Below are 23,575 nucleotides of genomic sequence, written 5' to 3'. Positions count from 1 at the left end.
TAAAAGTTGTCCTATATATTCTATCTTTTGACACTTGTGGGGAGTGTTAGGTTGGATAGCTGTACTGAAGCATGTGTGAGCATGGAATGTATCATCTCCAGGGGAAAAAAATATTTAGCAATATCTATGTACAATCTTGCTTTTTAAAAAAAACCCCAAGAACATGACATTTTTAGGGCTCTTCGTTTAGTTCCTGGCTTTGGTTTAGTCCCTTTATTCTCTTTTCTTTCATTTCTCTCTCTCTTTTGGGCAAATGGATTTGTTACTCAGAGCTTGGCTGAACCATGTAATGGTGTTAGGAGTAATTCATAGGCCTTTCTCCCTCACTTGGCTTTAGTGAGTCTTTTAAAACTTCACAAATATAAATTCCCCCTCTCTGTTCAAATTTTGAAATGTCAAGTACAACTTCATAGAATCACATTTCTAAAAGACTAGAAGGGGGAGAGAAACTTGAAGAAATTAAAAACAGTAACTCTAGTTATGTGTGTCTACAATTCGCTTCTGCAAATGTATGTCAGAATTGTGTGAGGCTTTATGAGATTAGTATAAATAGTTGCAAATGCTCTGTGCAAAGAAGTCTTTCTCCCTCATAGTCACATTTCATTTTTTTTGCATTTAAAGAGGGGAAGGAGTAGTATGCATCTGGAGAATGACTGGGTCCAGCACAAAACCTCTCATTTGGAAGTAGTTTAAACCCTTTGCTTGTGAAGGGTTTGAATAGTGAGGATGATATTTGGAATGAACAGTGTGATCTTAGACCCTTTCTCAAAGAGCCATACAGAGCCAAAGCAGACCTCTGCCAAAGTTGCCTTAAAGTATTTGGTTGGTGCTTTTACCTGGGGAGCAAGCAAAGTCAATTAAAACATACATAAAGTTTCTGACATGTTAAAAGTCAATGCTTTAAATAGGTGAAAATGAAGTGCACTGGGACAGTTTCTCTGATGAATTAAGTAAACGCAATACTTACAACCATGAAAGATGAAAAAATACCATTATTGTTTGAATAATATGGAATAAATTAGTGCATTGATTTAAAACACAGCATATGTATAATAGGTGATAAATGCAGGCAATTATATGAACATGGCAGGCCTATACTCGCAGTAAAGTCAGTCCTTGATGGAAAATCATTTTCAAATGACCAAGGACCGGCCTTTCTATATATTTTTCCTTCTGCCAAACTTCTCAGGAAGATTGATGCATCCTTTATTAACTAAATTGTTATATTGAAGAATGTGTCGGTTTGTTTTTTTTCTTCTTCAAAAGAGGAAAACAACCAAGGAATTTTTTAAACTGTTTCTGCAAAATTACTTTTTCCCTTTAGGTCAGGCAAGTGTTTGTTTCTTGATATTTTTTACTTTTATTTTTTTACATAACTGTCTAATTGTCTGTTTTGTGTTTCATATCCTAGCTCAGGGGTTTTTATTTTGTTGGGGTTTTGTTTGGTTGGTTTTGTGCAGTTTTGGGGTTTTGGTTTTTTTTTTTTATACAAGTGAAAAATTAAGAAATCAAGTGTGTTTTTCCTCACATCAATAAATTCCATCAAAGTAATTGTGAAGTAAGAAAGTGAAGTAAGGAAGAAAACATTTCAAATGTTTCCTAAAATCTTTCTTTGAAATAATTAATTTTTATCCATTTTCTTGTTGTAAGTGCCATAAGTTGCTGACCTGTATTTTTCTAGTGAGCAAAAAATGACTCCTGCAAAAGGACTTAAATAATACTAAATCTTGTTGTAGTCAGCATTAATAAGCATGGGTTGTATACTGCACTTTTTAGAGGTGTATCTTTTATTACAGTGTCTGATGACTGTCAGTTATGATTAACTCCTCAGGAGGGTCCACAGGGTACTTCACTGGTAGCTGCGAATCCTGAAGTACTTGCCTTCTTGCTTTTAGCCTGCCTCCAGCATGTGTGCTCCATTATGGTTTATGAAGTGTTTTTTCAGCTCTTATTGTAGACAATAAAAGATGATCCTATCCAAAATCTGTTCCGGCATTTTGAACCACCTCTTTTTCTGATTATCAACAGTATTTGAATTTCAGATGATGTATTCTAAAAAAATGCTGTATTATTGTTATCATTATCCAGTTATCTTGATTACATTTGGATACTTTATAGACAATTTATAGCACCTTCTTTAGGGAATGCAAGTATTAAGAAGTGCATTTTAATTCTTAATATAAGCAAGAAATTTAATCAGATGCCTGTAAATCAGTTGTTTGAAAAAATAGTTGAACATGTTTTATATGTTCTTGACCTCTCCTGCACTTGCTGCGACTACTGAGAAGTTACGACTGCAGTGACACTGATAATGTGTCTTCTGTATTGACATATTAGGAGATGTTAATTGGTAATTTTTAATTGTTGTTTTCATTTTTAATCAGTGGGTAATTATACCCTCAATCTAGAGCTGATCATCATTAGGTGAATAGACATAGAGGAAATACAAAACAATTCTGGATATGAGCATCTGCTCAAGTGTCACCTTCCAGTCTCTTCTAAAAATCTGGCCAGAAGTCTCAGGTGCTTCTGAACTCTTCTTAACATGAGAAGGTAGAAATTGCCATCCTGTAATTGTACAGAGATGCATCTAGTCCTATGTTCTCAGTGTCAGCTACTTCAGAGGAAGGAGTATCTGTACAGATATGTAGAATAAAATAACTGCAATCATCACAATTATATTGAATTCAGATGTTCTAAATCATTTGGAAACCTGTAATGAGTGGTGTCCCTCAGGGATCGGTGTTGGGACCTGTCCTGTTCAACATCTTTGTTGGTGACATGGACAGTGGGATTGAGTGCGCCCTCAGCAAGTTTGCCGACGACACCAAGTTGTGTGGTTCAGTTCATACGCTGGAGGGAAGAGATGCCATCGAGAGGGACCTTGACACGCTTGAGAGGTGGGCCGATACCAACCTTATGAAGTTTAACCAAGCCAACTGCAAGGTGCTACAACCTGGGTCGGGGCAATCCCAGGCACAGCTACAGGTTGGAAGGAGAATTGATTCAGAGCAGCCCTGCGGAGAAGGACTTGGGGGTGTTGGTTGACGAGAAGCTTAACATGAGCCGCCAGCGTGCGCTTGCAGCTCAGAAAGCCAACCGTCTCCTGGGCTGCATCAAAAGAATCGTGACCAGCAGGTCAAAGGAGGTGATCCTGCCCCTCTACTCTGCTCTTGTGAGACCTCACTTGGAGTATTGTGTAAAATTCTGGTGTCCTCAACATAAAAAGGACATGGAGCTGTTGGAGGGAGTCCAGAGGAGGCCACGAGGATGATAAGAGGGCTGGAGCACCTCCTGTAGGAAGACAGGCTGAGAGAGTTGGGGCTGTTCAGCCTGGAGAAGAGAAGGCTGCGTGGAGACCTTATAGCAGCCTTCCAGTATCTGAAGGGGGTCTATAAGGATGCTGGGGAAGGACTCTTCCTTAGGGACTGTAGTGGTAGGACAAGGGGTAATGGCTTCAAACTTAAACAGGGGAAGTTTAGATTAGATATAAGGAAGAAGTTCTTTACAGTGAGGGTGGTGAAGCACTGGAATGGGTTGCCCAGGGAGGTTGTGGATGCTCCATCCCTGGTGGTGTTCAAGGCCAGGTTGGACAGAGCCTTGGGCCACATGGTTTAGGGCAAGGTGTCCCTGCCCATGGCAGGGGGGTTGGAACTAGATGATCTTAACGTCCTTTCCAACCCTTACTATTCTGTGATTCTATGATTCTATGATTTATTTATCTGTATTTTGGCCCTTCACTAAACTTTTAGGAACATTCTAAAATATGAGAAAAATACGATGGAAAAGGAAGCTTGCAAATTTTTGAGTAAAAAGATCACTTTTCTACTGTATAAAACATACAGTTTTTCCTAATGCATGCTGAGCCATGCTTTTTCTCTAGCTTTCATTTTGAAGGCAGGTGAAATATGTAGTCATTTACGTGTTGTAACTGTTGTAAATGACTGAGTCAGTGATGATCTTGTTGATACAGAATGGTTTGGGTTGGAAGGGACCTAAAAGCTCCTCTAGTTCCAACCCCCTGCCATGGGCGGGTTCACCTTCCACTGGACCAGGTTGCTCTAAGCCCTGTCCAGCCTGGCCTTGAACACTGCCAGGGATGGGGCATATACTGGTGGAATAAATGGGGATGGGGGGAAATCGAGGAATCCTAATTTCTTTCTGAATCTGAAAGGGTTTTATTTTCCAGAGAACCTCTTCCTGCCCTTCTCTTTATGGAAGGAAGTGTTGTATGCTAAAGTGGGGTCACTTCTGAAAGGGCATCACCCACACTAGGACAGGGCCATCCTAAAGGGAAGGCAGCCTGTGGGCCACACATGCCCGAGCAGGAATTCCCCTGAGTGACTGCAGCCCATGGAGGACTGATGCTGGAGCAAAGAAAAAGCACCAAGAAGCAAAGAGCAGTAGGGGAAAACTGTTTTGCACTGTCCCCGGTCTCCTGTGATGGCTCAAGAGTAATCTGTCATGCACATAGGAAAAGTTGAGATGAGAGTGGGGGAAGATGTTTGATGTAGGATGAGTGTGGGGAAGAGGAAGGAAGAGTATTTACTGAAGTACTGGTTTGGGGGTTTTTCTTTTCCTGCTCCCCTTCTTTCCTCATACCCAAATCAGTTATCAGAAGCTGGTGTTGATCAACAATAAATAAAATTAGTTAAAAAAAATTTCCCCAAGCTGAGACAATTTCGTCCATGGCAGATCCTAGCAAAGCAAACAGTAACATTTTGATTCAGTTACTTCAGAAGTGGAGTTCCCAGATTCTCTGCTGAAGCAACATGCAGGTATTCCCCACTTAAACTTGTATCTAAGGAAGAAAATTATTGATACTGTGGTACCTTTGAGAGCTGTAGAAATGAAAAGCCAATTTCAAGGTCAGGTTTTCAGTTCAATTTCTGACTATTTGTTTGACCTGAAGAAAACTCATGAGATGTAAAACGTTCGACTTTTGACGTGATTCTTGAAAGAGGTGATATACTGATACTTGTACAAAACCATTCAATATAAAGGGCAGCTATGAAAAATTATTATACAATGAAGCCAGGTTTAAAAGGAAAAATCTGAGTTCAAATCCAGGATCCCAATCCAATTAAATGACAAATGCGAAGCATGCTGAATCTTTCATTTTTTCATTTTTTCTTTTTTTCTTTTTTTTTTTCTTTTATCTTTTTTTATTGAAAGGGGGCTGTTTGCAGGAATTTGTCTTTCATTTCAGAATTGCAAAAAGAACAGCTGTAAGAATTATTTGTAGCTATAATAGGAAAGGCAGATTCAGGTCACTCAAAACGTTTGTAAGTAAAATTATTTTAGTGTAGATGCTTGCTTGGTGTTTACCACACCTTTTGAGGCAAATGTTAAAGCAACAGATTTCACTTAAATTGGAAACATCAGTTGAAAATCCAGTCCCTTGCTTGTTTATGCTGTTCCTAGTAATTTCATAAACAAGGCAGTGTTCTACAAGTTGTGATTTCTAGGAGGGAGGGAGTCAGCAGGGCTTGTGAGAGCATTATCTTGTGCATGAGGAGGTTCAGATATGTATGAAAAGACAAATAAGTGCATAGAAATAACTTTAATGTAAGCAAATGCTGAATGGTTGCTTGCCTAAAACTGTCAATATGGCAGCTTCTCCATATATTTTTTTTAAACTGTAAATATATGTAAAGACATAATAGGGTTATAGAAAAACCATTAGGAGTGCCTGATCCTCTCTGGCAGAAGACAGGGAACTAATTTTTCTGTTCTCAAACCAGGGAGATCTAGGTTAGATATAAGGAAGAAGTTCTTCCCTGTGAGGGTGGTGAGGTGCTGGCACAGATTGCCCAGAGAAGCTGTGGCTGCCCCATCCCTGGCAGTGTTCAAGGCCGAGTTGGATGGGGCTTGGAGCAACCTGGTCTAGTGGAAAGTGCCCCTGCCTGTGGCAGCGGGTTGGAACTGGATGACCTTTAAGGTCCCTTCCAACTCAAATCATTCTATGTTTCTCTATGGGCAGGCACACAGGTAAAATGTTTCTACTTTGACTTGGTTCTAGTTTAAAGATTATGATAAGCTTCCTGAAATTCTGCAGTGTTTTTTCTTATTTTCTAAATGCAGAATGTGTGTTGAAAAGCTGTCTCGTATTCCTGTCAGCAAAATGTGAACTGAGAATACTCATGAGGTGAGTAGCAGGGTAGTAACTGAATCCATCAGAACTTTATGAAAAGTGATTTAGTATATATGCAAAAAGCTCTGAGGGGTTCTATCATGTGCCTAAAAAAAAATGCAGAAACAAGAGAAATATTTAAGATGGGTGGGAAGTGTGTGATAGCAATGATGACACTTAAAAAATACTTAAAAATCCTTTGACATAAATGTACGGGTACACGCAGTTATTTGTGTGGTTGTATTTGTGTGTGTGTGTATATATGCACATGGAATCATAGAATCAACTAGGTCAGCAAAGACCTTTAAGATCATCCTATATGTATGTGTGTGAGTGTCCCATGATAGGAAAAATATTAGGAATTATAGGAAATGCCAGTGCTTTATTATTTATTAACATATATATTTCTCCCATGCCATGCTGCAGAACACCCTTGCTAGAGATTGGCAGTAGGTGGTTGTCTTGAATTCAGAATGTCAGCATACTCTAGAAAAGGAAAACAACCAGAATGGACAGAATAGTTGGAACAAGATCCTTCTGTGGAAAGTCAGAATGTGCATAAGCGGCGTATCTTATTGATTTGACTAACAGAACTATTGCAACCATTTTTTTGCCTATCCAAATATTACATTCGTAGGTGGGAATCAGTATAGGTGAATTTAGGTTTTCATTATTCAATTTGAAACTGTCTGTTCTTCAGTGTGTTTTTGAATCATCCAAAGAGACCAATTTTCAGGGGCAAAGTGCTGTGTGAAGGTCAGTTTTCTTTGGGCTTTTTTTTTTTTTTTTTTAAGTTCTGTAATAACTTGTACAATAGGTCCAGGTCAGTTTTATGGCTTTACAGCTATTTTCAGAAAAGGTATCACTGTTGAACTTCCATTCATCCCCTTAACCTCCTCTCACTGTTGTAGAATTCTGGAAGAATGGTTGTACAGGATAAAGTTTCTGTTCGTATGCATCTAATATTGATATTAGACATACCAAGAAGGGAAATGGAGGAATGGGATATGAAAATTTAGTGATGATGAAATATTACTGTGTTTGATATTGTATTTACAAAAAGCATTTAGATGTCAGTCTTTGTATATGGTTTAGTCCTGATTATCTCATACATCAGTTTAATCCTGGTGCACATGCACTGACCTAGTAGTCACTTCTTTCATTCTACCACAGACAGAGCAGGATCAGGACAGACTTTTCCTTTACGATTCCCTATAAGAGTGTGATCTCAATATTTTTGCATTTTCAGTGGCATTTCAATTCTTTTGTACTGGAACACGGCTCATGAATAACTACCATTGTGGATACGTACTGAGGTTAAAAAGGACAATTCAATTATCTGATCAAAGCACGCCTGAACAAAAATGAGTAACAGGAGCAAATACTTATTGACCTTGCAACTTTGTTCTCAGATTTGCCAAAGGCATCTGTTTCCCTTCACTATTTGAATGAGAGAAACCAGGAATATAAGTGACATCACATGGGTATTAAAAGCATCCAATTGATTTTAGCATGATAAATGTTATGAAAAGAAATGATTAGTGCTTTGGGGAAAATCTTCGAACAGAAACATTTCAGTAGGTGAAAGGGGGAAAATATGATAGTTGGAGGAGGATATTAACAGGATTAATAGGACTTTGGTTAGATTTCATTAAATGAAACTGTTCTGTATAATTTCTGGACCAGTTGAACTTAGAAGCTAAGAAAACTGTGTTCATTTGTTCTAACTGTTCTAGTGCAGCCCCTAAGGTTTGGGAGGCTTGGGATAGAGGATAGTGCTGGATGTCAAACCCAGTACACTCCATGTGATTCTCACTGAGATTTATCTGATTCGTAGAACTCGTTACAAACTCACCAAAAAAGTCTAAGGTTGATAAGCAGGTATTCTTTATTGCAGCACCGGAGAACACAGGGGATAGATCCTCCTAGCATGTTCCGTCTGAGCATCAATCAAACCGTGATTATATTGTCGTTAGTCATACATATTCATTATCTTGTATATATATTCATGAAGTTGTTTATACATGACATCACATTCCTAGAAAATTCTTCCCACATGCGCACTTTATTAAGGTAGTGGTCTTTGGGACCTTTGGTGGTTGTTTCTTCATCATCTTCCTCTTCATCACCTTATCTTTTCCTTGAATTCTTGTTCTGGTAGTCTTTGAGGTCTGCACAGTGGACAAGCGCTTACGTCAGTTTAATTAGTTCGGTAACACTGCTGACATAAGTGAGTGATTTCTTCTCGTCCTTCTACTTATCAGTTAACTTAGCTACAGCACATCCTGAACATCTCCTAGTTTCAGACACTTTATCTACAGTCCTTATTTTGCTTACAATAAATTTTATACGAAGGTCATAAGGTTCTAAAACTATGTCAGCTACAACGATTTATCTTATACAAGGATCCTTATTATGTTCTTTTGGTTGGGCTTTTTAGGTTTGGAAAGTTTTGTTGTTATGTACAAAGCCACCAAGCTTAACGTTACTTAGAACTGAATTTTCTTGTTTGCAAAGGATTATATTTCATTTTGTACTTCCTTGTCTCATATCATATCATTGATAATCAGATCTACTCATTAGGGATAGAAAAGGTAGTTATTATTAGAACAAAATAAATAAAATCTTGTGTTTGTAAAGGCAACTTCTTGCTGTGGCATCTGGCAAGGCTTTGAAAAGATAGACGAGTTAGGATGCTTAAGCTAATGAACTTCTTGAGCTAAATAATCAAATCTTAATGTTATGTGTTTTGTGTGCTGGTGGGTTTTTTTTCTTCAGTCTAGTGTTTCTCTATTTAAGATTTTCCTTCCTTTCTTCTGAATGTGAATTCCTGCCATGTGAGTTTTCGGTGTCTCATTACAGGTTGGAAGGTGAGCAAGGAAAGCTTGACAGCAGGCAGCAGAGTGCCCTTTGAACAGAGTCTGCTTTAACACTGCCAGTCACCTCCTTAGGTATTTTCTTAAATGAGTGTTTCCTCTGTCTCTTGCTCAAATACAAGCATAAAAGTACTATAAACAAGGGGAATGTTTTTACTCAAAAAATATTTTTTAGTTAGGAGACTTTAATAAATTGGAACATTTTGGGGAACATGAAACACTTTTCATTTTACCTATGCATTAAACCTGTTATTCTACTCCTGCTTCTGGCTTCTTTTTGATTAGCTGACAGATATATTGCTCCTTTTTCCGGTTCATAAGTATGGAGTAGAAAATAAAGGTTAGATTGGAAGATGGATGGTACTTTAAATAAATGTTTCTAGGTCAATACTGGGGGGGAGATGGTTTTTGTTACAGGTCACAGACCTGTAATATAACAATTGACAAATCTACTCTTTCTTTGGTTCAGAGTTTAGGTATGCCTTAGAAATCTGCTTTATTTCAGTAAAATCTGTGTTTTCTTTGATTGGTGTAAGTGCTGAGTATGACTCTCATTTTAGTGGTGCTTGCCATTGTCTTTGGATCTTGCTTCATTTTTTTTGGAAACAAACTGTTTATGAAGTTGTCTTTAGAGACTGAAATAATACTGCCTATATTTCTTCCTGCTGCAAATCTACAGTTTTCTAAGTTAAAAAAAAACAACAAAAACAAACAAACAAACAAAACCAAAAGTGGGAGGGAGAGGGAATGGGGAAATTGAGAATTATGCAGATTCATATTTCATATCTTTGTCCCCACCATAATTGCTTGATCTTAAAGCAGGTTTATAGACTAACAATTTGCATAGTATCATATTAATTTCCTTGATGGTGTCTGATAGTTCTCTAAAGGTATGATTCATTACCATGGAAATGACAACATAGTCTGTTTTCAAGCTAATTGCTGTGTAGAACATAAAACTAAGTTCCTTGAGGTTTAAATTGCTCATACAATTCCTATCAGATGTCAATCTATGTTTGCCCAGTCTACCTCAAATACTAATCGTAGCAGTAATAAAAATGCTCTGTTAGTGCCTCAGAGGAGAAGCTGCTCAACTACCAGGAACTTGCAGGTTGAGAACATCTGGAGTAGGTTTACGTACAAAGTATTAGACTACCAGGATCCAAATCATTAAATAAAAGATTACAGCATCAAAAATTAGCCTTTTGGCATGAAGCTAATGATAACAAATTCCTAGCTCCTGGGTAGAGTGCATTTGTATTTTCTGTTCAGCTGCTGGAACCCTGATATCAACTAATTTCTGTATACATGCCTTGGTAGAGTTACGTATCTTCCTTGGTTGATGTGGACAGCAGAGCCCATATGAACTGAGTACAACAAAAAGAAAGCATAGAAAGCCTGCTTAGCATAATACTAGATCATCTATCAATCTTTGTATCTTTGGGATTGACAGCAGCATTGTACTCTGGGGACTATAAAAGTAAAATAGACCATGTTTGCTAAAAAGAGTCAGACATTGCATTGGTTTTGAAATGAGGGTTTGTTTTTGTTTCTTCCGTGGTATTTACATCGGGGATTTGCCTGGCTACTCGCAGTTCTGCTCCACTGGTGTGTAAAGAGGGTAGCTTCAGACCTTACATTCCACTTTCTGTGTGGATCATCCTTCCCTGTACTTAAAATGTGATGCCTTTCCTACCATTTGGCAGTTTTCAGCTTTCAGAGGAAGCATTTTAAAAGAAGAGGATAGGCAAGCACGGTGGCTGGACTTGGCACAGGCTGCTTCGCTGGAATTGGACTACTGTGGATGTCCTGTGAGTTTAATTTTATAGGGAAAAAATATATTTATATTGTAAGCTTAGCAAGAGATTAGAGGACCAGGGATAGGTTCTGTCTTGCGCTGAATATTTACATATTACAGAGCAAAATAAACTTGCTCTTTGAGTTTGTTTCATTAAACAAAGGCAATTTCTGTGAGATACTCTATGATAAGATTTCACCATTAAAGCCATCAGGTCCAGGTGCTTCTTTTTTCTACTCACCTTTGTTTGCTTAACGTAAATATTTTTCACACTGTTCTAACTCAAAACCATAAGGTAAATAGACAGCTTTGCCAAAGATAGCTTAAGCATAAGTTATAAACAGGCTTTACAGGGCAAAGCTTAAATATGTAGAAGAGGACACTGAGTTGATCAGGGAGTTTCAGTAAGTAGACAATTGGACTGGTTCTTGCTAGAAACAATTGAAAACATAGCTCCCTGCCTCTCCCCACCAAAAGAAGAACTTTATCAGTACTGTGGTTTGTTTTTTTTTCCTTTTCCTTCCTTCCTCTGAATTATGTTTGCTGAAAAGCCTTAACTTCATAGCTTATTCTAGTGGAAGGTGCCCCTGCCCACGACAGGGGTGTTGGAGCTGGATGGTCTTTAAGGTCCCTTCCAACTCAAATCGTTCTTAAGATTCTATTTCAGACTATGCAGTAGAAAACTAACCATGAATGATGAATTAGACACCAGATTTTGAACATCTAGAGTCTGGTGATCATAATTTCTTTAGTTTGGCTAAATGAAAAATGGAAGGATAAAAATACTTAAACTAGACTATATTCACTTAATACTGGACTTTAAAAAAACAGACTCCAGTGTGACTAATAACAGATAAGAATTTAATATATCCTTGGGAAACTGGCAGTAGAGAAGTATTCAAAGATCTCAGGCAAGTATATAAGCTTTCTGAATACAGCACTAAAGCAAAGGTGATGAGACATCTTCAGTATGGAGCTCTTCCGTGCCTCCAAAAGTTGGGAATAACATAATAATTAAAAAAAAAAAAAAAATTGAAGAGAGGATGGACAGAAAGGCATTTTTTATTAAATTAAATTTTCTTTTAAATTTGTTATCAGTGTTTGATTGTTTTACTAAGGTTTGTGTTATTTATGATGAGTAATGAGGAATCTTTGCAAGTGACCCCTTAAAAGCAGTGTGTACCAAGAAATCAGCTGCCATTAACGAAGAATTATTGCTTCAGGCTTGCAAGCATAAACAGACACTAGACTGCAAACACAAAATAATTGGCTGCTCCCAGTCCGCCTGTCCTTTCTCCTGCTTAGTCTGCTATACCTAAGCAGCAAAGGTGAAACTAATTTGAAAAGAACCTAAAAAATGACTTAACTTCAACCAGGAACTTTTCGTCAAATGGGTTGCCTTCAACAGAACTGTGTTGCACTATGCTAGTGGGGGTGATGCAAAACCCCAGTACCAAATGCCCAAACTACCATTCTCCAAGCAGTATATTTGAGAACACTTGTTTCTTAAACTAGTGTTAGCAGGGCTCAGTGTACCAATACCTACTGCCAGTTTAACAGATGAGCTTTTATGGAGCTAAGACTTCTTTCTCCCTCCCTCAGAAGTATTGTGCAGGATCTACTGCAAGCTGGCTGTTGGTTTGATAAAGCCTTTTCCCCCCAGGCTTACTTGCCTAAAGATAGAGAGCTGTTGAGCCAAATTATCACCCAAAAAGTGACATGTGTTTTTCTTATGTGGAAAGTTACATTGGACCCTTGGTGTTTGCCATGTGCATTGAAAAAAATATGTCAAAACAAAACAAATGCCAGGAGTACCAGAAAGGAAACTCTGACTCCTTTTGAGGGTTAAGGTTTTTTGCAACTAATAACTTGTATTGAACACCTCATATTTTAAAACTTAATTTTTTGAGTGCGAGTTAAAATTGGTAAAGAATGAATAATTATTTTTGATTTATTAGCCTAACAACATTCAAATAAATAATATTTCTTTTTTCGTAACCTCTCCCTCTCCAATGTCACAAAATCCTTGAAGTCTCTGTGTTATGCAGGCTGTGGATTTGTACTACTTTTGAAGTTTAATATATGAAATATGAAGTTAATTAGTTACTTTGAAAGATGAGAAGGTGAAATATCATTCCCATTTATTTATAGCTGGTTTACTTTGTGTGAAATAGGCAAATACATTGAGAATAGTTCTATTTTTTTCTTCTTGAAAGAATCACTCACATGAGGGGTGGGATTTTTGTACTTCCACTACCATGACTCTATTAATTGTGAACACCACCAGTGAGAACTGCAGTGTTACCAGTAAGCGCTTTAAAATCTGGTTGCTTTACATTATTGTCAGAGATATGAGCTCAAGTAGTTGAAAATATCAATTTAAATCTCCCACATACTCATAACGGGGCCATTGAATATGAGCGATATAGCTGTTCCTTGTTTGGTTTTGTAGCTTCTTTGCTACTTTTTCCTTCCAGCAAGAGCTATTTAATGAATCAGATCAAATGAAAATAATGTGGAAATTACTCATACTGTATCATTTAGTATTGTGCTCTCCCTTTCATACTTTTCCAGCTTGAACTTAAAATATGGGTACCTTCAGAAGATGATCTATTGAGTGCAGCATGTAGTCCTCTTTGGAAAATTTGTAGTGATCCAGCACAAAGCAATGTTACATCAGTCCCTGGTTTGTGTATGCACACGCAGCTCTAATGATAGAGTTGCATTAGTAACAGTAAGACTACTTCAGATACGAACAGTTAGTAATTAATAGCTGTCCCTTTAAGAAAGGACATTGCAGTTTAGACCAACATGCATCAGTTTAGTAGGCCGTGCAAAGAAAGCAAGTGAAATGGTGTCATATTTTGAGTTCATAAAGTCAAACCTGTGGCACGCTTATGAGTATTTAATGTCACCAAGTGCCATGGAGGAAAAAAGTGAATGAAAACTAACATTATTTGTTTTCTCCCCTTCCCTTCATAAAATTGATCACAAAAGAAGTGTAAACACAAGAATGCCAACTTTTTAAAATAATGTAAATAAAAGATAAGAAGATAAACAGCAAGCACAGGGTTGTGTAATGAGTTGGTGAGTTTGCTACAAGGTTTTATAACCTAAGCACTACATGTTTTGCTACCAAACATTTGGATCTGTTTCACTGAAGTAGATTTCCAAAGGTACTGTCCTTTCTACAAGACGTGTAGGTACAATTCAGTTTGTCCGATTTTGTTATTGGAGATTGTGTTACTGGCAAAATACGGGGGTTTGTACCTAGTATAATTTCTGTAGAACTCCATTCAAATATTTAGAATCCCATTGCTCTTAATGCATTGAATTGTCTCGGGGTTTTCTGATAAGAATGGAAGATCTTGAGTCAGAGTTTCTTTTAGTGCCACAAAATACTTATTATCAGGGTGTGGTGCCAAACCAACTTTGACTTTAAAGCCTGAATTTTGTTATTAATTAGTAACCACTCTTAATATTAAGTGAACACAAATTACTGACACGTAAGTATTAATCCAAACAGAAAGACATAGATCACTATATGGCTCATAATGCAGCTTCCACTGGGGTCAATGCCAACCACTCTGTTGATGTAATAGTTAAGTTGGCCTCTCTTCTGTAATTAATGTGCTGCAACTCGCTTTCCTATTTTCATGTTTTCATAGTCTATGATAACCTGACGCATAAGGATATACTGTGTGTAGATAAGAACAACATCTGTTTGTCCAGAGAATAGTCTTGCTGGTCTGAGATGGCCTGCCACCTCTTTTTGCTACTGCTGTGTGTCAGTTATTTGATTTTTAATAACAGTCTCAGTAATTGAACCACATGCCATAAATAAACTCTTACAGACAAGCACAATGATTACTTCCTGGAAAATGCGGGTGTCAGTCAAGTCTTGCAAAAAGAGCAGGGAACAGAAGATACAGGTGAAAGACGTGCTGGGCTTTGAGCAAGCCTTGTAAGAATTGGACTCTTCAGGTCTTGATCTTAGTAATGCTTTAGAGCTCATGCCTCCTAACTCTGGCATTCTTGCACGTGTGTGAGGGCACCTGCTGGGTGTTGCTTGTGGCACAAATGGATGTGTGCAGCATGGGAGTTTGGAGTGTGACTATCCAAGTCTTTTGTCGCAAATAGCACTTTTGATTTCTGAGCTATGTAGGAATGCCTGATTTTGTATGTAGAAGCATTTTTCTCTAAATTCTCCTGCCTGGAAGTGTGTAAATATATCATCAAGGCTCTACATCACCTCTGCTTCTCTGAAGTTAATGAACTAAATGCAAGATTCTTCCCATGATAATGAATAACTAAAAAAGCATGGAGTTTGTAGCATTTCAAGTGTTTTCACTATGGTCCCCAAGAAAAAGAAATATAGAGGAAAATACCTTGTATTTTGTCTCGGAGCAAGTGGTGACAGAATTTTCAAGAAGGCAATATCCTAGATTTTGTAGTCAGCACAAATTGTAAAATGGCTACGTTAAATACAACTTTCATCCCATAAGCAACTAATCCTTTCTCATATCTAATAATACTATAATTTGCTAGCTTTAAACCCCTTCATGTGTATTTGCCTTAGGTAGCCATTTGGTTATATATACTACAAGGCAAAATACATCACTCTCAAAAGGAGTGGACTTGTCCTTGGTAAGAGATCTCATACTGTAATTTCCCTGGAGAAAACCATTCTGCAGTTCAGGTACGAGCTAAATCAATAAGCCTTTTAAGTTGCTAGTGGATTATATAGGTTATACTCATTTTCTAACTTTCTTGGAATGTGTAGTGGTAAATAGAAGTGTCTCCTTTACAGCCTCCTGTAAGACCGACTACTGTTCACTTCGATTGTGGGAATTTGTAACTAAACTCTGCTAAAGATTGGATAGTTTCTCACAGTCAGGCTGCTTTTCAGTGGTACTTCCAAGTGCAGCACGAAAGGTTTTTCATACCAAGTACTTATACTGGGGGATAGGATCTTACCCAGGACTCTGTCTGCACTATCTGAGGTCGGATAACAGTTGTTTTAAGTTCTCAGTGCTTCCAGAAAAGCAATTAACATTTTTAGTTCCCTCAAGACCAAGCCATTATCAGAGAGAAGTTGAATACAGGTTCAAACTAACTGATGTAGGTTATTTAAGTAAGCTACTTAACTGAAGAGAAATATTTGAGTGCAGTTTGGCATTGCCTTTCTTTTCTAACATAGGTAAATCTTTGCATACTTACTGCAGAGGAGCACAGTTTTCAGAGATGAGAATACATGCAGCTTAGCAGGCCTAGATATTTCTATGATCTTGATTTTTTTCTTGGGTAGGGAATTAGAGTTGTTCAAATTTTAATTAAATTCCTGAACATCTTTTGAATGTAACTCTCTACTTTTTAATTATATATTACTCTTATATAAGAAACAATCATCTGAACGAAGAAATCTGATATTTTGAGCATTTAGGAAAATGTAAATCCTGCAGTAACATTTGTAGTTGGACAGCATGCCTGTAATAGTATGCTGATAACCTGGAAAATCTCTCCACTATGAATTCATATGTTACAGTAGAGCTAGAGCCTGTTCTTTCCAATTTTGATAGAATTGATTTGGAGATCACTTGAGTGAGGATTACAAAAGACAATGCAAAACTTATAAAACTGTGTGACAGTCATGCTGCAAAACATTAAAAGTATAGATAATTTCATGAAGTTATACTTCAGTTCTGATCTAGTAAAAATGGGCTCAATACAGAGTGAAGGAAGCTGCTCTTTTTCAGGAAAGAACTGATACCCAATACATTGAACCATCCTCCTCAGTCTGCATCTATGGCAAATATCAGGCATGTTCATGTACCATTCTCGGAAAGAAACTTTTGATCTCACAAAGTGTATTGATGAAGATGTTAGCTATATAGCATTTTCTTCATTTGAACCTGCAATGGGGATGTCATTCAAAGCAGATATGGAATGAGAGGGAAAAAATGAATGTATGGGCAGAGCTGCTCTAAGTCAGTTAATCTCTGTGCTGGTTTAGTGCGCGTAATTCTTGATGTAGTGTTTTCTGCATATAGCTATTTCTGGATCATTTTCTGTGGTTGGAAAAGACTATATCACTTTTACAGAAATTTGCAATATTTTTACAAGTGTTAGAAAAATAATTTTGCTTTTATGATCCTTTCTTGTATTTTTCATTTCCTGTTCTTTAAAATCTACCTAATTTCTTTGTTGTTGTTTTTAGTTTTCAGCATTTCTGTTTCTTTTTTATGATGTTAACATGTTTTTGAACTGCCAGTTCTCTGGCTGCCCAAGAACTTGTGTCTGTTCTTCATAATTTGTATTCACTAGTTGGTTTACATTTTGTTACTCCAAATTCCCCTGATGTAAATTATGCTGAGAGCAGTATTTTGTTGTTAAGGACTCAGAAACACAGCAGTGGACCGCAAGACCTTTATTTAGCCCCCTTCATTGCTTACCCAGGACTTGCCAGTTCTTTTGAGCTCTTCAGATATTTCTGACTGATGTAGATTTCAGCTGGCTCTTCAGAACTTCATATTTATTTTCTGCTGCTTCTATATCTTCTTTTCCACTTGATGACTTTTATTCTGTTTCTGTCTTTCTACAGTCCACCTTCTCTCGTGAGACTGTACCTTGATCCTTAGCAGGTAGAGTTATATTTTTCATTTCAGCTTGCCTGTCTTTTACTTTGTTTTTTACCTGGTGGTCATGTCACATTGAGATACAGAAATGAAGTGACATTATGGCTAAAGTCAAGGTAACAGTTTTGGTTGGTTGGTCAGTCAGTATATGACCCTAAAAAGTAATGCATTTTGGAGCATTGTAATTAAAATAGAAATATAGTACATCTGTACAATTCAAGAGAAATGCCTAATAGAGTAGCAAGAAAACCAAATTCAATTGTTCTCAGTTAGGTTAGGGGCCTCCAGTGAGGTACAGATTATAAGAACATGGATTTATACCCACAACAGCACTTATACATAACAAGGCTTTATGGGCACTTTAGGCAAGTGTTTGAAGTGTAGTGAGGACAAAGTTCAAGAGGTGGAGAAAATTTTTTGTAAGTTGTAAAAACAGATGTGAAAAAGACATCCTGAATGTGTCAGTGGAACAGCATCATTGTCATGCTGAAAAGTAACAAAGAATTGTTTCAAGTGGTGTGTTAGATAGGTCTAGCACTGTGGAATTGGTCCATGGTGGACCACCCTGATCATCTACAATGAGTGTGCACGGCAAAGAGCCAACAAGGCCACTCCTCCTGGTGCAGGCTGGCCCCCTGTGTCAGAATGAGTGTGCGTGGGGAAAAAGAGCCAACTAGGCCACTCCTCCCGACACAGGCTGGACCCCGCATCAGGAGGAATCTGCAGTTTTTGATATGTAAAAGCCTGGGGTTCAAGAGAGATCGAGGAGGCGGATCCAACTACTACCAAGGTCGATGTTGCCTCCACGGGGACGCCCGCTAAAGTACTGCCTGCCATCCCATCTCTTCACGATGCACCTTGGAGCTGGCCTCCTGGTCGCTGGACAAGTGTGTGGGTCGGTAAGAATCTGTGCCTAATCTATGCTTTGGTAGCCTTTAGTTATCTCTCTTTCTAGCTTGTTGTATCTCTGGATCTTGTAACAAACTTTCTAGCAGTTTGGTGTGTGTGTGGCTTACATTCCTTCTCCACCCGGAACCCTTCGATCCCTGGAACAAGTGGTTTTGAATATATTAAGGATCCTGAAGAAATTAGCTGCAGCATGCATGGTCCTGCATTTTGTACAAGCACAGGATAATAGTATCTTGAGATAATCTATGTTCACAGCGGAGTGAACAAAGTTAAAAATGACTTGATACCATAAAGACCGATTTAATGGTAAATTGTTAAAAGTTGTCCTTTCTAGCAGAAAATGAACTACAGTATTGTTTCTGTCTATGCTGCTTATTATTGTAATGCCACTATAAAGGGGTGAAGAGCAGGCGCAAGGACAGACGTGCTGAAAGAATTGCTGAGTGGGTGGCTTGCATTATAAGGAGGTTTGGTTTTCATTTTCTTCATTTTGTTCCAGTTTGAGTAAAACGAGTATCTCGAACTCCTGCTGCTGGATAGAACAGAATATTCCTACTGTGATTCCTTTAAAAAGATAGTCTTCTGCTGAAGGGATTTGCAGGCTTTTTCTTTTGCATAATTGTCTAGCAGATGGATTAAAAAATGAAACACAGGAGGTTTACTGCTGGCCAGCTTACCCCCAGACAGTGCTGAAAAATTTACCAAAAGTCGAGGACAGATTCTGGAGTTGCCTTGGATGAGACTTTTATATTCTAAGACTAGGATGTGTTGTCAGAAGAGTCGCCTAAAACTGATGACAAATTTTCTACTGATGTCTGGGAGCCATGACATGAACTTTTCTGTATTTCTTACACTATGTGGCTTTTGTAGCAATTTCTGCACAGAAAGAAGTTGGTTTTTTCAGGTTATTGATATTTTCTTTTCCAGACAGACACGTGCTTGCTCTGACTCTAAGGTAGGCAGAAGACAATTTAACATAGGGCTGATGGCAGGGTAATGAGAGACAGTCCTCTATAGAGTCTGGGCTCAGTGATGTGCTATGATGCATTTAAAAAAAAAGAAAAATTAAAATTTTATTTGCCAACAAGTTGTGGGACACCTACAATGTAGCATACTTTACATCCCTCTTTTGGGAATCATATACTCAATATGTAATTAATAGCTTGTAGAAATAATGGTTTGGCTTGGTGATATATTGACATATTGAAGTAGTATTTTAGAGTGAGATGTCCTGATTGATTTGAAAATAGAATCAAGATGAAGAAATATTCACCCTCAAAGCAAAAGATATGCAGACCTATCATTCTCTGATTAGAACGGAATGCACTCAATCGTTCCAGGTCAGCCACGTTCAGTAGCAAATAAGACTCTTGTGATATTCTGTATTCTCAAGTGTCAAAATGCATAAACGAAAATCCAAGTATTAAACTAGCCATACTACTTGCCTACAAACCACAATACGAAAATAAGTTGATTATGTTTTATGTCTTTGCAACCATGAGACTGTCCTTTATGTGCCTAGCATATATTTAATTTATAGCGCCATGAAGGAGAAAAAGGAGACAAACTTAAATGTGACAGATTTGTTGGCAAGCGTTTCCATGATTCAAGGGAAAAAAGGAAATGTGCAGGCTGAAAGTCAGGAAGCTTTTTTTATTATTATTATTGAAATATTCTGCGTTTGGTAGAAGTTCCAAGGCTTTGAGCCATTGGGGAATTTAAAGGGCTGAAATGCTATCAACTTTACAACAGAGAACAATAGGGTCAGCAGAAGATGATAGAGTATTTCTTCAATAAACTTTTCCTTCTTGATTTTCTAAATTTCTATAAGAATGTCTGTAACAATTTTAATCAAATGGAGGGTTTTTTCATTTCTTCAGTTGAAAAACACTAATGCTTGGTTTTTGTAATGATCTAGGGTGAATCACATTAGCACCAGAGCATGTGAGAGACAAGAGGAAGAATTCTACTAAACAGGCTCTTTTCTTCACTTTTGAGCAGAGCTAATGTAAAAGTCACATGCAACAGCAATTTCAAATATTTGGAAATTGGTAAATTGGAAAATCAAATAATTTGAGAATTGGGAATATTTGGGAAAAATGGGAAACTATTACTGGACAAATCTAATATATTGTATTTTGTATTGGCAGGACTTTAAATAGCAAGGATATTTCTTTCTCCCAACACTTAACATATATCTCCGTTGGTAGTAACCCAGTTATTAATACCAGCTATCTCAAATGTGGGAGAGATGGACTAGAAATAGAAGTGTAGATACATCTTCCCTAAATTCTTAAGCAGCATAAGGATTTTGGAAAGCTGTAACTAAAGTTATGTTGCCTTTCAAGCAAGTCACTAGGCTTTGGTGGTAGGGACAGTTGTGTTGGTTGATTTACTGCTGCAGTCTGGCTATTTCTGCAATTACTGCTGTTGTGGCTGAATTCAGTTATATTCAGCAGCTTTGTTTTGTTTTCAGTCTTTTACAGAAAACATTATCATGATGGTGTTTCTCGCTAGGCTTCCTTTGCAGTCAGCAGGAGAGAGAAATCTTTCTGCAGAGGGGTTAATTCCTGAGTCATAGAATCATAGAATGGTTTGGGTTGGAAAGGACATTAAGATCATCCAGATCCAACCCCCTGCCATGGGCAGGGACACCTTTCACTAGACCAGGTTGCTCCAATCCCCATCCAACCTGACCTGGAACACTGCCAGGGATGGGTCATTCACAACTTCCTTGGGTCGCCTGCGCCAGTGCCTCACCACCCTCAGAGAGAACTTCTTCCTTATATCTAACCTGAATCTCCCCTGTTGCAGTTTAAACCCATCACTCCTTGTCCTATTGCTACAGTCCCTGATGAAGAGCCCTTCTCCAGCACACCCTCGTAGGCCCCCTTCAGATACTGGAGGGCTGCTCTGAGGTCTCCAAGCAGCTTCTCTTCTCTAGGCTGAACATCCCCAGCTTTCTCAGCTTTTCTTTGTACAGGAGGTGCTCCAGCCCCCTTATCATCCTCGTGGCTTCCCCTGGACTCGCTCCAACAGCTCCATGTCCCTCTTGTGTTGTTGCCCTCAGAGCATGACGCAGGACTGCAGGAGGAGTTTCCCCAGAGCGCAGTAGAGGGGGAGAATCCCTTCCCTTGACCTGCTGCTCACACTGCTGGGGGTGCAGCCCAGCACAAGGGGGTTTCTGTGCTGCAAGCGCATGGTGCCAGGTCATGGGGAGCTTCTCATCACCCAACATCCCCAAGTCCTTCTCAGCAGGGCTGCTCTGAATCACTTCTCTGCCCAAACTGTAGCTGTGCTACAGTCACTGTCTTTCCTGTCTGAAGGAGTTGTTCCTCTCCTTCATAATCACAGAATATAAGGAAATATGTGCCACATAACACAAAGTGGGTAGCTTATCATTAGGACACATTTATGTTTATAAATAGAGTAGGGGAAAGTAATTTAACTAGCTGACCTTATACTGTCAGCTGTCCAGGCTAGACAGAGCCTTGGGCAATATGGTTTAGTGCGAGGTATCCCTGCCCACGGCAGGGGGGTTGGAACTAGATGATCTTAAGGTCCTTTCCAACCCTAACTATTCTATGATTCTATGATACTGTGTTGTTTGCCCTTCCACAGCCACTAGAAAAATTGAGTGGACTTGGGAAATCTACATCATAGACAGAATCATAGAACGGTTTGGCTTGGAAAGGACCTTAAGATCATCTAGTTCCAACACCCCTGCTATGGGCTTCTGATCCTATTATGCATGTTCTTAGCATGATTATAGAATACCAGCTTGAATTTAAAAATACTCCTGTGGCTTGTCTCTGCCTAGAAATGCTTTAGTCCTAGGTTTATACATCTCATTTTTGTGCATGTTTATATATGTGCATAGTGTGTGTGCATGGTTATGTATATAGAATCAAATGATCTGGGACTACTATCTTGTTGCCTCTGGGTTAAAAAAAAAGTTTTCACAAGTTACGTTTCTAAAGCTTGCTGATAGCTGATCAGTGAACTTTACTAAACTAGATTATTAAACAGTAAACAGGCTTTCAGAGGATCCTCATTGGCAGTTTTGTTATGTAAGGTAGAGATACTTCAATTTTATATCAACTGAAAGAACAACTTAGAGACTGAAATTTACTATAGATGGCATGATGTAGAACCTGATTGTGCACAAGTCCATGGGACCTGATGAAATCCATCCGCGGGTCCTGAAGGAGCTGGAGAATGAAGTTGCTAAGCTCCTGTTCATCATATTTGAAAAATCATGGCAGTCAGATGAAGTTCCTAATGACTGGAAGAAGGGTAATACAACCCCCATTTTCAAGAAGGGGAAGGTGGAAGACCCAGGGAACTACAGACCAGTCAGTCTCACCTCTGTGCCTGGCAAAATCTTGGAGCACATTCTCCCGGAAAACATGCTAACGCACATGAAAAACAGCGAGGTGGTTGGTGACAGCCAACACAGTTTCACTAAGGGGAAATCCTGCCTGATCAATTTGGTGGCCTTCTATGATGGGGCTACGGAACTGATGGACAGCGGCAGAGCAGTTGACGTCATCTACCTGGACTTGTGCAAACCGTTCGACACTGTCCCGCATGACATCCTTGTCTCTGAATTGGAGAGACATCAATTTGATAGATGGACCACTCAGCGGAGAAAGAACTGGCTGGATGGTCGCATGCAAAGAGTTGTGGTAAATGGCTCAATGTCCAGTTGGAAACCTGTAACGAGTGGTGTCCCTCAGGGATCGGTGTTGGGACCTGTCCTGTTCAACATCTTTGTCGGCGACATGGACAGTGGGATTGAGTGCGCCCTCAGCAAGTTTGCCGACGACACCAAGCTGTGTGGTTCGGTTCATACGCTGGAGGGAAGAGATGCCATCGAGAGGGACCTTGACACGCTTGAGAGGTGGGCTGATACCAACCTTATGAAGTTTAACCAAGCCAACTGCAAGGTGCTACAACCTGGGTCGGGGCAATCCCAGGCACAGCTACAGGTTGGAAGGAGAATTGATTCAGAGCAGCCCTGCGGAGAAGGACTTGGGGGTGTTGGTTGACGAGAAGCTTAACATGAGCCGCCAGTGTGTGCTTGCAGCCCAGAAAGCCAACCGTCTCCTGGGCTGCATCAAAAGAAGCGTGACCAGCAGGTCAAAGGAGGTGATCCTGCCCCTCTACTCTGCTCTTGTGAGACCTCACTTGGAGTATTGTGTAAAATTCTGGTGTCCTCAAC

The 23,575-nt window shown here is 38.9% G+C and overlaps 1 protein-coding gene across 2 annotated transcripts in view; it reads left to right on the top strand.

The window, feature by feature from the left end:
• The window catches only part of LUZP2 (leucine zipper protein 2), a 175,044-nt gene that overhangs the window by 53,454 nt on the left and 98,015 nt on the right, over window positions 1-23,575 (top strand). The window contains exon 2 of one of the 2 annotated variants that reach the window (XM_030481770.1): window positions 18,139-18,337. The exons of the other annotated variant lie outside the window; for it this stretch is intronic. Within the exon in view, the coding sequence (XP_030337630.1) occupies window positions 18,237-18,337 (101 nt within the window). The 5' untranslated portion in view covers window positions 18,139-18,236. The remainder of the gene's footprint in view (window positions 1-18,138; window positions 18,338-23,575) is intronic. 2 annotated transcript variants of the gene reach the window in all.

This window comes from Strigops habroptila, chromosome 4 (assembly GCF_004027225.2).
Source record: "Strigops habroptila isolate Jane chromosome 4, bStrHab1.2.pri, whole genome shotgun sequence".
Classification (NCBI taxonomy): Eukaryota; Metazoa; Chordata; class Aves; order Psittaciformes; family Psittacidae; genus Strigops; species Strigops habroptila.
Note: the sequence above shows the minus strand (reverse complement) of the source record. Positions and strands in the feature narration are given on the sequence as shown.